A 17032-nucleotide genomic window follows, 5' to 3' on the forward strand; every position below is an offset into this window, starting at 1 on the left:
GAAAGTAAAGCAAAGAGAGAAGAACACAGATATAGGGAGGGAGACGGACGTGCAAGCCTTTTCCTCCATCCCACAGTCCTCTTTTCCACATGGCAGCTCCTGCCTGCATGCAGAATTCAGGACTTAATGGAGGGGAGCTAAGTCCTTGGCCACACAGCGGATAAATGCTGTACTTTCTCCAAGAGATGCGGTCGCTGTGTTTGTTGCTTTCGTGGGATTCATTCAGGCAGAAAGAACAGAGCAATCACCATGACGGAATCTTGCTGGTGGCCTGACTGTCACAGACAAAGCAGACTCCAGTTCAACTCACTTAACCTTTGTGCTCTAGTGTTACCTTTTTACTTGAATGTTACCTGAAGAACTGAGCATCAGAGTCAACAAGATCAAATCAGGTGTGACTAATACTCATTTGTGAAAAGCTGATTATAAGAATATACTACATACTATATATAACCTTAAATACAGAGATCATCTAATGCAGACATCTATGTCTGTAGTGCGGCTTAAACGAATCCTCGAGTAACTCCATTACTAAAAATAATTGATGTAAAGTCTTTGCACTGAAGCTTGTGTTGCAGACTGTGTTTTCACACGGATGATAAATACAGTCACACAAGGGGCTTTTGCTGTGGACACCAGACACCACATCCATGGTGGACACATGCTATTTAGAAGGTGTGATGGCTTGGATTACAAAGGGGAGGACAACAGAAAGTGTCTAAAGTTTGTGATGATTTCACGTTGAAGCTAAATGAAAACTCTGTACAGTGTGTCTACTGTAAAACCCAACTAGCTTAGCACAATAGCACAACGTCACTGCTTCAGCATCTCAGCAGAAAGCATCCGGTCTCCACGGAGAGACCAGACACAAGGTAACATTAACAGTGTTACAAGTCAACAGCTCCACCTCACTGCAGACAGGCAGCACATTCACCAACAGTCTAATGCGGTGGACTTAACAGTTGTATATAGCTTGAATATGGCACTTTAATGCACTAAATGGGTTCAGGGTTTTACTGCATTGATCGATGGAAAAATTGATGGATAGAATATTCGATTACTAAAATAACTGATAGCTGCAGCCTCAGTCTGCAGCACCTAGATGCAAGTTTGAAGTTTACATTCTGAGTTTTTGGGTGATGTTTCCCTGTGAGACTTACTTTTGACATTGAGATACATGGACTTGCTGACATCAGCTCCAACATCGTTGCTGACTCTACACAGGTAGAAGCCACTGTCTTCTTCCAGCACATGCTTGATGAACAGAGAGCCGTTGACCCGCACCTCGATCCGAAAGCCTGAGTTGAGGGCGATGGGTTTAAACTGAGGGACCCCGGCGCCTGTGAGAGAGGATATAGTTTTTAGTTGTAGTTTTATTAAAGGATCCCCATTAGCTTATGCCATAGCAGTTAGCTAGTCTTCCTGTGGTCCACATTCCAACAGACAATATGCAATACAGTCCAACAACTTAACAGTAAACATACATTAGAAATACATAAAAAAATACATAACAAGAGTGCAGCACAAAAGTGCATTACAAAATGCACAACAAAGTACCTTGCAGAAGTGCACTACATTTTATTTAATGTATTATGTATTATGTACAATACAGCTTTAACCAGAAACCCTGAGTCAACCACTGAAAATGTGCATCTTTAACCTCTTTTTGAAGGACATTTTGCTTTTTTATTGACAGATTTCAAGTGGTAATTCATTCCAAATATAACTCACTCTTTATGGCACTGTTTGTTTTAGCGAATTAGTTCTTGGATGAGCTTGCAAAATATCAGCCTTACCTGCCTTCCTAGTATTATGTTTATGCACAGTATTACAAAATAATTTATTCTCTCAAGCACTCCGGTCTGTGTGTTCTCAATGTGTTGCTAAGAAATGTCCCTGTTCTTAAGGCCAGCCTCTTTTCCACACTGAGCCATGATAGGCTAGACTTTATTTTTTAGAATGCTAGTTCTCCAAGAGCAACCTACGTAGAACAAGCCTAGCAGCCCTGTTCTGTACAACTTGTAATTTTGTCAGTTCTCTTTACGTGGCTGAGGCCCAGATCACTGAACTGTAATCTAGGTGGGATAATATTAATCATATACAGTCTTGTTCCAGGATATTAAATGGTACATACGGTGCACATTGTCTCGTTAAATGAATGTCTACCCCCATTTTTCGAATGATTCGATCGATATGTTCTGACCATGCAAGATGGTTATCAATGACCATGCCCAGCAATTTCACTTTCTCCACCTGTTCAATGGGCTCTTTGGCAACATATAAGTCCAATTTTGTCCTAGCAGCCTCACTAGCAGCTAGTGATTATATCAGGTTTGGGTTTAGGTGGCAAGTTCATTTTTTACTCCCATATCACAAAAATGTCTTAAAGTTTAGAACTAGCCCAAACACAATCACTGATATCCAAACACTACAACAATTTGTCTGCTAAATAAAGAGTGGAGCATCAGTATCCTATGACCTTATCAGATTCATTTAGGCAATATCATGTTGACATATCTGCTCAGAACATGCTTATGCTATTTATCAGTTAGAAGATCCTCACTTAATGCTACTCGACTCTAAGCAGAATGGCTTTAACTAAGAAATAATGATTTTTGTCTGAGGTTGTAACTCTGGTTACTATGAGAATGAGACATATTCCAACTCTTAGGATTTGTTTTAGAAAACATGGAGCCCATTTTTGAATGCACCCTTGAACCTCTCTTGTATCACGCTTAATATGTGCACTTACTACACCTGATAAAACCTACAGTTAATATATTCCTAGATTTTGATGGTGAAGATATCTGTGTGGTGGGTTGAGAGGTAATGGAAGTTTACAGCCATGCTTGTGGCTAGATAAGGCTGTAATTAGACACAGTGGTGCTTTTAACAAAATGCTAAAGTCAGCATGCTAACATGCTCAAAACGTAATGCTTAAATGCTAATATTTAGTAGTTATAATGTTGGTCAGCATCTTAGTAAGCATATTAGCCTAGCAATATTTCTTTTTAGTAGTAAAGACAAAGTACAGCTGGAGCTGATAGGAGTGTTATAGTTTAGCAAGTATTTGGTCATAAACCAAAGTATAGAACAAATTGAAATGTTGACCTGATGATAGAGCTAGATGAAACATCAGAGGATCACCAAAGTTGTTACAATTCATAACAACAATGTGTGTTCTAAATTCCAGTGAAAGATGGATGGATTTTATTCAAAACCAATGATGTGAGCCTCATGACAGTGCCATGTCATGACAGTAGAGGAAAAGTCAGAGGATCACCAGTCATCAAGATTAGCTTTACATAAGCTTTGCGTTAACAGTAACAGTGTACGTGGCTTGGTCATGTAGTCATGTAGTAAGCAATGTCATAACTGGCAAGAATTAAAGCAATGGATATTCAAGTCAACACAGACCCTTTTCATTTTCAAGCATCACTGTTATTGTGTCCAGCCAGGATCATGTAAGTTGAGCTGTTACATAATCTCCAACCTATTTCTTGCTTTCAGAGAAATGAAAGGCTCTTCCTCGAGCTGCTGCTGTTTCTCACTCTCACAGTGCTTGTTTGGACTTGAGGTGGGTGTTGTTATGCATTCAACCTCAAGGCTGTGGACATTATGTTTGTAGTGTTGGCGTTCGCAAAAAGATCATCTACCACAGAGAATAAGCTTGCTGTAGGATGTAGACATTTTGTCATGCAATTCAGCATGATTTCTAAAGAAAAGGCAGGCATGATATCCAGTTAGGTCTTGTGAAACTACTAACACTTTCCCCAAACCTATATATTAATGTGTGTCATGCTGTGCGTTTACCTTTAGAGTACTCCCACTGGATGGTAGGAACAGGATAGCCTTCAGCTGAGCAGTTTAGTATCACTGCCTTTCCATAGATGCCATCCTGGTCTTTAGGTTGCACCACAAATTTGGGAGGAACTGCAAGTCAAGTATCCATTAGATTACACTGATTCATCTAAAAATCTAATATTTGTCTACTGATGACTAACAGCTAACTTTGAAATAAATACATCCCTCAAGGTTCTAAGAAGAGACTTTACAGATAATAGTTGGGTGATCGACTCTAGTCGTTCAAAGATCTGATACTGACACTCACCACTATCTTATTTGTCACCAGCATTCACTCTGGTTTAACACAAGTCTCCTCATCCCCACCACCCATCTCTCACTCGTCTCCCCCTTCCTCACCTCGGACGATGAGCTGGCTCTGGTGCTCTACGGCGGCAGCCTGGTTGCGGGCGATGCAGGTGTAGTTGCCGTTGTGCATCAGTGTGAGGTTGGAGATACGCAGGGAGCTGGTGAAGTCTATGTTGTCTATGGTGACACCCAGGCTGGCAGGGATAGGTTGACCGTCCTTCTGCCATGTGATGAAGACGGGTTGGTCGCCAGACATGACCACGCAGGGGATGAAGACCCGCTGGCCGATGGAAAACCGAGGGAACTCAAATGGGTGGATGGTCGGTGGAACTGGGGAGACATTCAAATTAATTTTCACCTTAGGCCTGTGGGTTGCATGCCTATAATTTAGGTTAAACAACAGTTTTAACAGCAGATGTTGCTCAAAATCAGTCACCATTCATTTACTTATAAAATGAAAACACATATACTGTATATATATATATATATATATATATATATATATATATATATATATAAGTAGCAATAGCAACTCAGTCACATTTCTCTCTGTATAAACTTGTTCCCAATATTACAACATAATGCTGTGAATTTGCAGGAATGAGAAAAATATTTTATCACCTCTATCTTCCCACACAGAGCAGTTGAATTCACACTCAAACCACATGCACATAACATCTCTGACTGTCTTTTGCTCTCCGGGGACACTGTAGCCACCGTGAGAACTAGATGCTTTGGAAAATTAATGATTTAAAATAACATTGGAATAAGCTGCACTTCAGCGCTTATTTAATTCATAACAAAATAGGCATAATAGGCTCCTGGGGATTCCCTCTCGGCAGCGGCGGAATGCTAAGCAGCCGAGAGGCAAATTAGCCGAGGTGGAATGGCGGCATTGCTTTGTCTATGCTGTGTGATTTCCCCCTTGCACACTTGTTAGCACGTCTAGACCAGCCAGAGAGAAAGATGGAGGGGGTAGGGTGTTGGGGGTGGAGGGGCTGCCCATCCGACATTTCATATTATGCAGCGTCATTGAAGAAAGAAAGCCATCTGAGGTTATCATCATCTGGCTCAGCTCAGCACCGCTGCATATTCAGATGAGCCCCAGATAAACTGGCCGGGATGATGGAGATGGTGCGTTGCTATCAGTGATGTGAGTGTGTCTTTTTTATAGGTTGTGGTGTACAAAAATCCTTCTGAATATCTGTGTTTTCTGTGACAAGGAAAGGTAGATACTACGGTGATGCTTTAATGTATATTTTAAATGTGATGAACTGCATGGAAAGACACAGGGTCAGTGTGCAGACTGATGAAGTGATTCTGTCGTAGCATCCACAGACTAAGAGATTAATGATGGAGTACCAATGAATGTGCTTGGATATGATACAGTGTGTATGTACATCTCAAATAAATGGCCTAAACTGCTTACTTGACACTTCAGATTGGTAATAATCCTGATGGAGTACAAATTATTACATAAAGCTGCAGCACCTAAATCTTATGCTATTTTTCTAAATATACAGAACACTTCGCGCTTAAACTACAACACACAAAAATAGTTTCTTGCTATAGGCTGTCACTATGATGAACACTTAGCACCATTCAATAGTGTCGGGAACAATCCCTGTGGAATAATCGGGTGTCATCCACTTTTCAAGTAAATTGATATTTACTATAGCATTGAATACATTCTGTAAACATATAAATATCGGTCAAACATACATAGTATATGTATACTGTCATATTCACCTACCTCATGTACATATATAAGCAAACCTTTCAATATTGTCTTTATTTGTATCTGCATTTAAACAATTGTAATTGAAGACTGATCAGATTGAGGTTCATACCTTTCACAGTAACATAGACGCTCTGGTGTGTAGAGAGCTGAGGCTGCACAAGCACATTGCATGTGTATTCTCCTTCATCCACATCCTTCTGCACATCAAACAGCTTCAGGGTACCGTTGTTTTCAAAGGCCCGCTGGCGATGGTTGTATGGCAGCAAGTTGGAGTCCTTGTACCACTTGATGGAGTAGTAAGGGTAGCCAATGACACGGCAGTGGATGTACATGTCCCGCCCAGCGATGGCAGTGAGGTTTTTCATTGGTCTGATGCTGGCAGGCCCTTGAAGGACACATTGGAGAGACAACTCTCTTAAAATGATTTTGAGGCAGGGGGGTGGTATAAAAGATAGCTGTGCTGTGTTGTGTGTGTTTTCAAGACACCACAAACGTGCCTTTAAATGCCTTGATTCATTCTGATAGTAATTAATCAAAACATTGAGAAGGTCTTTTTAGGAGTTTTAGATTGCCTGAGTAAGATATCCTTGTAGTTATTGAAAGAAAATGAAATTGGGCTCAGAGTCATTACCAGTGGACCCATTCTGGTCTGTTCTACTTCATATCAAAGGTGCTTTTTGCCTTGTCAGAACCAGGGACTCGTGTACCCTTCTATTTGAGCCTGTAGTGAACATTAACTTGCGCTCCCACCTCTTCGGTGCTGGGTGTGATTGCCTCTGACAAGCATTAGAGTGGAATGTTCCCTTTCTCCTCTCATGAAGCTATTATCAAAACCATTACTCATGTTGCCAGCTTTCGCACACACTTGTGAAAAACCAACAGAATAACCAATATGCTTCCATAGCTCAGTGTCTATCAGGGAAATGGACTATTAGGCTTCTCTTTAAGGCACTATAGAAGACAGTTTAACTAGGCTCTGTAGTGTACTTTTCGCACAAGCATATCATGGGTTGCTACTCTCTTTAGCACGATTAAGGAGCCAACGATGTGCGAAACAGTCATTACACTTTCTCTGCAATGGCACCTGTAGAGATTTATCTTCATTGCTTGGCTGCATTCAGCATCCTTGGACCCTTGCTTAAGGGCTAGAGGATTGCCCTATTTAGCCTTACAACATGCAAGAATGAACACAATCATATTAAACTAATCAGTGTGCAGAAAGTACCCTTCGCTCTCCGCAATAGATAAATACTAATAGCCTTGCACCAAGCACAGAAAACTTGCATGCCCCACATAACCACTACATGACAGCCAACCAGCCAACCACGTCCCTGTAGAGAGCAGATAGCACTACAGTCATATACTTGAGCTAATAGTTAATCAACCTAATGGTGTCCCAATATAAAGCTATCAGCAGGTGTTGGGTATGGAGCGGGGCATTAGAAAAGTTAATGCTGATACCAGTGACTGATGATAAGAGGAGTGAGTACAGGAGGCTGTAGACGTATCTGTCGTTACCTGAGCACAGAAGCTACAATATCAACTACAATCTACTTTAAGCTACAATAAATGAAAAAACAAACAACAGATCTGATCACTAAATATAAAAACTGGTTGACAAACTTAGCCAGGCATCCTTTCAACATCTGCACATCCAGGCACTTTAAACATGGCCAATTAAAAAGGTATAACAACAGAATAAATCAAGACACATTTTGATGTGTATATGTGATGGTGTGTTGGAAGAGTTGATCTGACAAGCACCTCTTACGTTTATTCGCGCCTGGTAGGAAACTGTCCCCGCCGAGTTGTTGCAGATGCAGCGGTACACCCCTCCATCGGGCACTTGGGTCTGGCTGATGTTGAGGTGGCTGACCGCATGGCCCTCAGTGTTGGTGTAGTGGGAGATGCGGTGGCGGCTGTCCCTCACCACGGGTTCGTCATCCAGAGTCCACGTTACCCGGGGCTCCGGCGTGCCCTTCACCGTGCATGACAGCGACACAAACTCATTGATGTTGTAGACCTTCTCGCTAAATGAAGCCAAAATCTTTGGGGTGCCATCTGGGCAGTGGAGGGACACAGACATGGCAATGTACATTTTATAATTTCTTGTCATAATAGATGCTTTTTAAATCAGACTGTATTACATTTTTTCAGATTTCAATACATTCATGTCTGCTGTATAAAAAGCAGAATCAGAGTAATTTCTCTGGCTCCACAACATCACTGATTATTAATATTCTCCTTACATTGGTGTGGTCATGGAAGGCAACAGCCCAGCTTGTGTAGGAGTATGCAGGCCTCTTTCTCTTTCTAATAAAGCTGAGCTGTATTGCAGCACTCAATACCCCCCAGTTATATATTATATTTATACTCTATTACTGCACTATAGTTCTGTTTACGTCTGCTCATTACACACATGTATCATGTCTGACCTCATCTGAACCCGATCACTGTCCACTTATATCTTTTCTGCACTTCAGTTCTGTTTATACCTGTTTCAACAGTCTACTGCATGTTTACATCTCTGCTTACATCTGATACACGCATGTCTTTCTACATCTCACGCCGACGATGTTCTCTCCTGTACTAACACACTAACATCCTGACACTTATTCTACCTGTACTAACACACTAACATCCTGACACTTACTCTTCTCTTACACTTAATTCTTGTTGTTAGGTTAAAATGTTTTGTATAGTTGCACTGTCGTTATTTGCTGCTCTGTGTGCCCTGAATTGCCCCCCGGGGACAAATAAAGTTTTTCTGAATTGAATTGAATACACACTCTGGATTTAACATAGTACGACATAGATAGTACATAACAGTAATACATAGCTTGGGTTCACATATGCATTCATATACACGTATTATATATATATGAAGTACTGTGAAATCTGACCTTCCAGTATGACTTGAACAAAGTCCTGGGCAGACATCTTGCCGTGTCTGGCAAAACACTGATAGGCTCCTCCATCACTCTTGGCCATACCACCCATGACCAGGTTCTCCCTGTTTTGGCCTGTCATGCGAACGCTGTTGCTGGGGTAGATGAGCTCTCCGTTTCGGTACCAGGACAACTGGTACTCCTCAGAACCAGTTACGCTGCAGGTCAGTGAAACCTGGCTTCCCACGCTGCCCTTCACCTTCCGCGGGCTCACCACAACCTTCAAGAGCTCTGTAGTTTAGGAAAGTAAGAGTTCAGTAGCTGTTTTTAACAGAAGATTGAAATAGTTGGTCTTTTTATATTGTAGTTCTATTAAGGCATCATTAATATTTTGCCAGTGAAATGTTAAAAACACTCAAGCAGCTAGTTTAGATTCTGCAGCAGCATCTTTAGACTCCTAGCTTGTCTCTGTTTTGAGGCATTATACCACTGATAAAAATCAACCCCATGAATTCCCACCAGCCCATGGGCACTCACCTTTTACATGCAGCCTGCCAACCACCTCAGCATTGCCGTAGCCATTCCACACCTCACACACATATGTCCCTGTGTCACTAGGCTGGGCCCTTTCTATCAGCAAGCCTGTCACACTCTGTCTGAAGCGAGTGTCGGGCTCCAGCGGCCGGTTGTCCTTTAGCCAGCGGTATTTGGGTGCCGGGTGACCGGAAGCCTTGCAGGGCAACTCAACTCGATGAGAAGCCATCACCTCACGACGTTCAAAGCTGTCCAGGATGTGAGGTGCCGAGTTGGTGGGGTCTGCATGGGGGAATAGGGTAGAATAAGAAGTTTAAGTTATTTTTGTTGTCACTTCTGAACCTTTTTAACTGGGATACTTGTGTGTGTTTTTATTTACCCCCATAATACTGGTTACTGGCTAAGAGCTAATTTGTCTAAATTGTCTAATGTTTCATGATTATCTGTGTGGCTGAGTGAGTAAAAGGACATAACCTGACTCCACCAGATGGATTGATTCGCATGATTCTCATTTGCTCAGCATTTCCATCTGGGAACTGGCGTTTGGAGATCTTTTGGGAAGGGGCATACATACTGGTTGCTGATTGGATACACCATCACCAAGATAAGGGCCAAATCAACCAATCAGATCAACAAAGTGTACTATGTACTTACAGGGTCGAGGCAAAGCTCAGAAAGTAAACATGTCGGTAAAGGATATTTGCCGTTTGTGTAACTTTAATTTACAGTTAAAAAGCACAATGTCAGATGCCAATTCCATATTCAACAGAAGGATCACAGAGAAAAAAGTGTTAGTGAGCAGCTTGCTCGATAGCTGTGCTCATCTCATCTCATCTGCAGAAGCTGCCATGTTTTTTTTAACAGTTGCATCTCATTTTGTCACACTTAAATCCGCCTCAAAACCAACGCTGATTGGTTCGGTTGCTTGGCGAACTTCTCCAATTTTTCTCTGCCGCACGTTACCAGACTGATCTGAGAGTAAAATACAATGGAGCTTGCGAAATCAGGATGGTCTCACAAGGCTAAAAAGGACACTCTTGCCATAATTCTGATATGCACAAAATTTATGGAGGACTGCACATAACCCTTGGGGGACTCACACCAGACAGAATCGCAGACTGCATCCAGAACATTCAGGGTTGAAGAAGAAAGTAGATATTTTGACTTTTGGTCAAAATTAGTTAAAAAAACAAAAAAAGCACCAAGAACACTGGATCATACAATTCCCATAATGCTTAAATTTTAAACCCAACCGAGGTAACCCTGGTGACCTCACCAGGGGTTTTCTCTCAGACCTTCGACAGCCAGAGAAGCCATCATGTTTTCACAGGTTGAGTAGTATCCCTTCAATCAACTAATCCTCATGTGTGAAATCCGTCCTTTTAAATGGTCTGAGGTAAAGGAGGACATTTTCTGTCCCGAAGCCATCCTCACGAACTGTGTTGGCACACTTCTCATGACCTTTATCACATGTCAACTCCTCTTTGATTTACGTGTTTTTCCTGTCACTCTCCATTCTTTTCACATTATACAGTTTTACTAGCCCACTTTTATTTCCATATCCCTTTGCACCATTTTTTAAACCAACTAAAATACACAGTTAAACTAAAAACTAAATAAAACCATTTTGAAGATGGATATTGAATAAAAAATTGGTTTCCTTTTTCATGTTTCAAAACAATTTGTTTAGTTGTGTCATTTACAGTAAATAACTTAAAGATAAAGCTATTTATCATGATATGATGTTTTTGACATTATTGCTGATTCACAATTTAGATTGCATAGATGCACATATGTGTGTTCCTCTCACCTGAAACAATGAGGCGGGCACTATTGCTCTGTCGAGTCTCTCCTGTGTACCGATGGCGTGTCATACACCTGTAGTTGTACAGCCCATCTTCCATTTGCACATCCAGGATATACAGGGCTCCCGTGGATGTGATGAGAAACCGTGACACTGTAAAACCAAATACAGTACATTAAGTCAGTGCACAGTATTGATGTATAGTGAGCAACAGTACTGTGTTAATGTAACAATGTAACCAAGATAACATTTTTTAAAACGACAGCTCCCATGAACATTATTACTGCCTGTTTGCCAATCAGCACCAAACATGTCACCTTTATGTGACCTGTAAGTACTGAATATTGCCTTTGGTCAAAAGTGTTGAACATTCTGCAAAAGCTATCTGTAGCTCGGAGTTTCTCTAGAACCATCTTTGAGAGTGTCTATGGCCTGCAGACTGAACCATCTCAGCAGAGAGCAGGATCCATCATCTGCCCTCATTTAATTAGTCCCCACTGACTCCCCACTCAGCGTAATTGTCTGGTGCAACAAGAGTTTCATAAAGAGAATACTAAAGTGAAGTGAGCTTTTTCACTTTTACACAACAGAATTACCACTACACACATTTGGATTGTAACATATTGCCTCCCACTGATGAAGCTGCAGAACACTCTGGAACAGTAACAATATCACCTTGTAGGTCATCTGGTGCTGGCTTGCTATATGTATCATAAATGAATTAGGAATTGTTTGGTGATGCAGCTTTTGGTTTGGAACAAACTCCCACCACAAAAAAGGCAAGCAACTTCTGTTGATAGTTTTAAGAAACAGCTCAAAACATTATTTTTATCATATTGCTTTTAATTAATTTCACCTTTTAACATTATTGTTGGTATTTGATATTTGTCATTCTTGTTAATGGAATTGGCATCTTAAAATAGTTTGCTAGCATTTTCCTGTTTAATCAAAACAGTTCTTGTATTTTGTATTTATTGTTTTTTGCTCTTTGTACTTTGTGGGTGCCCTGCGATAGACTGGCGTCGTGTCCAGGGTGTACCCCGCCTCACGCCCGATGTCAGCTGGGATCGGCTCCAGCCCCCCCCGACCCCGATAGGGACAAGCGGTTAAAGATGAATGAATGAATTAATGAATTAATTAATGTGTTTTGTGGTTTGATACCTGTTTTAAAAAAAAAAAATTATGTTAAGCACTTATGAAAAGTGATATTTAAATAAAGTGTAATATTATTATTAATAGTATTACGGTTGTTGTTGTTGTCTCTATGTTTTGCCAAAGGTTCGTGTATGACACATGGAAGGAGCAAACAACAGCTTAGATGTCTCCAGACTTCAGCACAGGAGACAACGAGCATTTGATAACAAATAATATTCTACAGTCATACCGTGTGAATTCATTCTAATGCACTGGAATCACTACCTTACACATTCTAAAAGAAGACGATGCAGAAAATCCAATTTTGAAGTCTCTTAGCAAATATTTGCAAGTCAAGTGAGGTACGCAGCTCTGTGTGATTGTAGTCACCAAACATCTGCTGCAGCCCATTTAGTTCTGCACAGCTCTGAGGCGCTGTGACAAGTCTGTGTGTTGTGTAGCAGTGTAACACAGCTCGTTATCATGTAGCTCATCTCTCTCTCTCTCTCTTTCCCTCTCTCGGGGGAGACTCCCTCTCTCGCTCTCACTCTCTCTCCCTCTTTCTCACACTCTGTGTTTCTCTTTCTTTCTCTGCTCCAGCAAAAGTGCAGGGAGCCAGGGATCACAGAGCGCTTTGATAAGGCATGGCTGCGCAGGTCGGATGTGCTAATATCATGCTAATATTATGCTAATTTGTGTGAACACATGGTAGTAGAGAGAGGTAGTCAGTGTTTATGAGGAGTGATGTGTGCTGTAGCCGATGGCTGCCTGGGTATTTCGTGTCACAGATGATGGAGAAGCCAATCTGGGATGGGGATCAAATGGGGCCGCTGTACGGCAGGGGATTCTGGCAATATTGGTAGAGATATCATAATGCAGACTTTATGGGGTGTTGAATTACTCTCATTTAGTCCTGTCATGACAGTTTAACACAGATTAAGGCTGCTGGTACAGGCCCTTGCACAGTGCATGCTAGAATAATGGAAAGATATAGTGCAAGCTATTATCATTGTATTAAAGCTGTCATCGGTAATAATCAAGAATAAATCCTGAATTACTGAAAACTGGCCTTTACATTTATGTTTTGAAAATCACAAGAAATCTGATCTGACACTTTAAGGTGGAAAAAAATATCTTTCAGTCATGAGATTTTGAAAAAAATCTTTGAGTCTCAGACAGTATATTGGAGTGAATGACAAACAGCGACTTCCAACATGTTCACAGATTACAGTAATGGTGCTATAAGAAATGGTGAATGGGAGGACAGAAAGAAATGAGGGGAGAAAAGAAAACAGAGAAGGAGCAGGAGGAATACACAGAGGAGGGTGGTGAGGATTCTATTGCGAGCAAGTGATGACCTAGTTAGAAATCAGAGACCACAGATTTCATATCCTGAAGGGGTTTTCAGCTTGTGGTCGAGATACTCTAGACTGTGACCAGTGGTACAATGAAAGGAGACGTAGTATAAATACCTGTATTCATATAGATTTTAAATATATTGGTTGCAAATGCAGTTCATTTTCAAGTATGGAAACAATTGAAAGCAAATATCAAAAGAGAACGGGAGCTCAGGCACTCCTGTCTTTCCTTTCTCTTTTTTCCTTCTTCTTCCCCCTTCGTTCCTTCTGAAAGTTGTCTGGCATCAGAGGTTGACAAGGCAGGCTTATGAATGAGAGGAGCTCTCATTAGAACAGACTGGCTGTCACTGTGACAAAAGGAGTTTCTGTATTTTAAATGCATGTTTAAACACACACACACGCACACGCACAAGCACACGCACACACACACACACACACACACACACACACACACACACACACACACACACACACACACACACACACACACACACACAAACACACACACATGTTTACATGTATATGTGTGTGCTTGTCTCTGGTCACAGCGCATCAAACTGGCTCTGGATTATTATTTATTATTTAGTAGAGTAGAATGGGTTTAATTTAGAGGGTGATGTGTATGCCCATGTTTGAATTTTCACTATTATAACTGCATAATATGCTATGCCAAGAATTAAAATGATACTTTACCTATTTAAATCTAGGTCTGTGTCGTGGCAGTATGGGCATTTTGTTCAAATGAACAGTGTTTGGCCTGTCTTTGTGGTGCAAGTCCCTGTGGAACGAAGCAGGGGAGATCTGCCGAGTTCCGGCTAATGGCGTGGAACATGTTGTTTCAAACCCCGTTCATCTGAACACAGTATGTTTGCTACTTATAGAACTACAACCAGTAAATGGTTAGCTTGGATGTGCTTAGCACAGTGATCATATTCGGGATGAGAGGAAACAGATACCCTGGCTCTGTCCAAAGGTTAAAACATTCTGCCTACCAACACCTCTAAAGAAATAACATTTGTTAATTGGTGGGCTTTAGAGGTTGTTTTTTTAACCATTGGCCAGGCTAGCTGTTTCCTCAGGTTTTGAGTCATAATGCTAGGCTAATCTATCTGTCACTGTGCAGACACTCAGCAAGAAAGCAAATATGCCTGTTTCCTTAAATTGCATCAGTGCTGAACATCAACCGGTGTCTTCACAGTCACTTCACAAGATTCTCACTTCTGACATTAGATTCTACACCCTACAGTTTGAAAATACAGCTCTGTAACTTTTCATCTTGAGGTAAATTATCATGTGAGCAAAAACTGTTTTTAGATGTAGACCACTGCAGTGAACACAGAAGGTGGTAGTGGTTGGTTTTAATCTCAAATATTAAAATGATCCAGGGCCACTGTTATTGATGACATCCTTGATTTGAGGCTAAACTCTATTTCTTTCTTCCCAGAGTCAGTTTGTGCTCACTACCAACACACAGAATTGATTGTCTCTTACACTTGCAGGCGTACAGGACTGTATTGTTTTTGCATGTCCTTGTAAGCTGAGAGCTTTCCTGTGTATGCTCGTACCACTGCAGTTATCTCAAATCCCTCTGGCTTGTGTGTCTGTATATTAAAGTCTTTGTGTGCATGAACATTTGTGGTTCAATGCGTGTGTGCATGAAAGTGAGTGTGAATGTGTTTATGCAGCATACTGCTGCATGGAGGAATGGTCAATAATAACGATTGAAGGCGCTCCACTATGCTTTTCCCTGCTCCTCTCTGCTCCACCTACTGCATACTAACACCGCCTGAGAGACAGCCTCCACTGTTCCTGTGTGTTAACATGGTCGACATATGAGCATGCATTTGTGCCCACACCTGGATGTATTAGTGTATATTTCTGAAACTATGGCTTCACTTCATCCCAGGTGGCTTTCTGAACTATCAGTGGTCTCCTCTTCCCTTCCTTGGCCCGCCCAGCTGCTTTGGCATCGATGGTGCCACAAACACAAGTCCCTTTCTGTGGGTCCACCCTCAATAGCTTCAATTAATCCCCATATAAGCCACACTGAGCCTGCAAGTAGACTCTTTGTTCATTCAAATTGGGAGGCTTTGCAGTTTTTTTACTGAGACCTAAATTGCCTGTGCGACATAATAGAAAGTGTGACAAGGCTGAAACACGTCCAAATTACAATGCTATTGGTACACTTTGCACTGAGGACAGTTTGTATTGGTGTGGATGGGTTATCAGTGGACACACAGATTAGCGTGTGACAAGGACTAAGAGAGAAGTATTTCCAATAAGGTGGAACACAATGACACACGGTGACACAGCTGAGCCCTTTGACCTATGCTTGCTGGGCAACCATCTGCCCCAAAACAGCTGAAAGTGTCACTTCAGTTGACTCAGAGTCATTTAAATATTCTATAATTGAGACATGAGTTAAGATGAGATGGCAGGAAGGAGAGGAGAGAAAGAGAGAGAGAGCAAGCAGGAGAGAGAGAGATGGAAAAAAAGGATCAAGAGAGAAAGAGCACCTCTGGGATACAACTACTCTCTGTCATCTAAAATGACTTACAAATTAGCTTACAGCTATGCGCTCCCAGCGAAGGAAAAAAAGACGCAACTTTCATATGCTAATTCAGATCCTGGCAAGGCAGAGTAATTATCAAAAAAGTCAGCCCTGTCTGTCTGACTGATCTCAACATGAACCCACTACTGTCTGTTTCTTACGCTATCTGCTGTCTTCCTCAAATCAAATATTCTGTTGCAAAAGCAAGCAGTGCACATAACTCAATGTAAAAAAGCTATGACAGTGACAAAGAAGAACATACCTCTTCTTCTCTTATGACCTTGAACACCTCAACCTGCGCTGCCCTGACTTGAATAATCTGACCTATCAACTCCAACAGTCTGGACGCCACTTACAGGAAACCCATGGAGTCAGCTAAACAATGCAGATAAAAATTGCTTCCTCATCACTCTGCTGGCAGTATCCCCACTGTGCAACTGCTAGGAGTGTGGTCCCTAGAGACAGACGGGGCCCACATTCACCGTAACCTTGGATTCAAAGTCACACAGCTTGACAAAAAAAACAAAAAACAACACACTTACAAAGCAACACCTATTTGCATCCAGAATGGATTTCAAATTCTTCTTGAGGTGGTGAATGAACAGAAAGACAAATTTGTCTCAAAAAGGTCTTTTAAATTGAACCCAAAAACAGAACACGTGAGTCAAATGTGTGCTGAAGACTGGATAAAACCAAACAAAACTAGTGTGTTTTGGTGGGATTTTGTGTTGCAGAGTCACATTTTTTGCCAAAAAGTAATGATTATTTTTCTAAATACTGTATGGAGGCACACCCCCTTCATATCCAAAACAATTTTCACTTTATTTTTCTGTTATTGCTATCACACTGGAGAACACATATATAAAAACA

At 41.3% G+C, this 17032-nt stretch overlaps 1 protein-coding gene across 2 annotated transcripts in view; it reads right to left on the reverse strand.

Moving 5' to 3' along the window:
• The window catches only part of dscama (Down syndrome cell adhesion molecule a), a gene marked incomplete at both ends in the record, with an annotated part of 97193 nt that overhangs the window by 24900 nt on the left and 55261 nt on the right, over positions 1-17032 (reverse strand). For both annotated transcript variants that reach the window (XM_083927356.1, XM_083927355.1), the window contains 8 exons: positions 1161-1340; positions 3814-3933; positions 4204-4482; positions 6003-6278; positions 7658-7954; positions 8797-9072; positions 9319-9597; positions 11126-11272. In XM_083927356.1, coding sequence (XP_083783482.1) covers positions 1161-1340; positions 3814-3933; positions 4204-4482; positions 6003-6278; positions 7658-7954; positions 8797-9072; positions 9319-9597; positions 11126-11272 — 1854 coding nt within the window. The remainder of the gene's footprint in view (positions 1-1160; positions 1341-3813; positions 3934-4203; positions 4483-6002; positions 6279-7657; positions 7955-8796; positions 9073-9318; positions 9598-11125; positions 11273-17032) is intronic.

The sequence above is a fragment of the Echiichthys vipera genome (genome assembly GCF_963691815.1).
Source record: "Echiichthys vipera genome assembly, chromosome: 14".
NCBI classification, from domain to species: Eukaryota; Metazoa; Chordata; class Actinopteri; order Perciformes; family Trachinidae; genus Echiichthys; species Echiichthys vipera.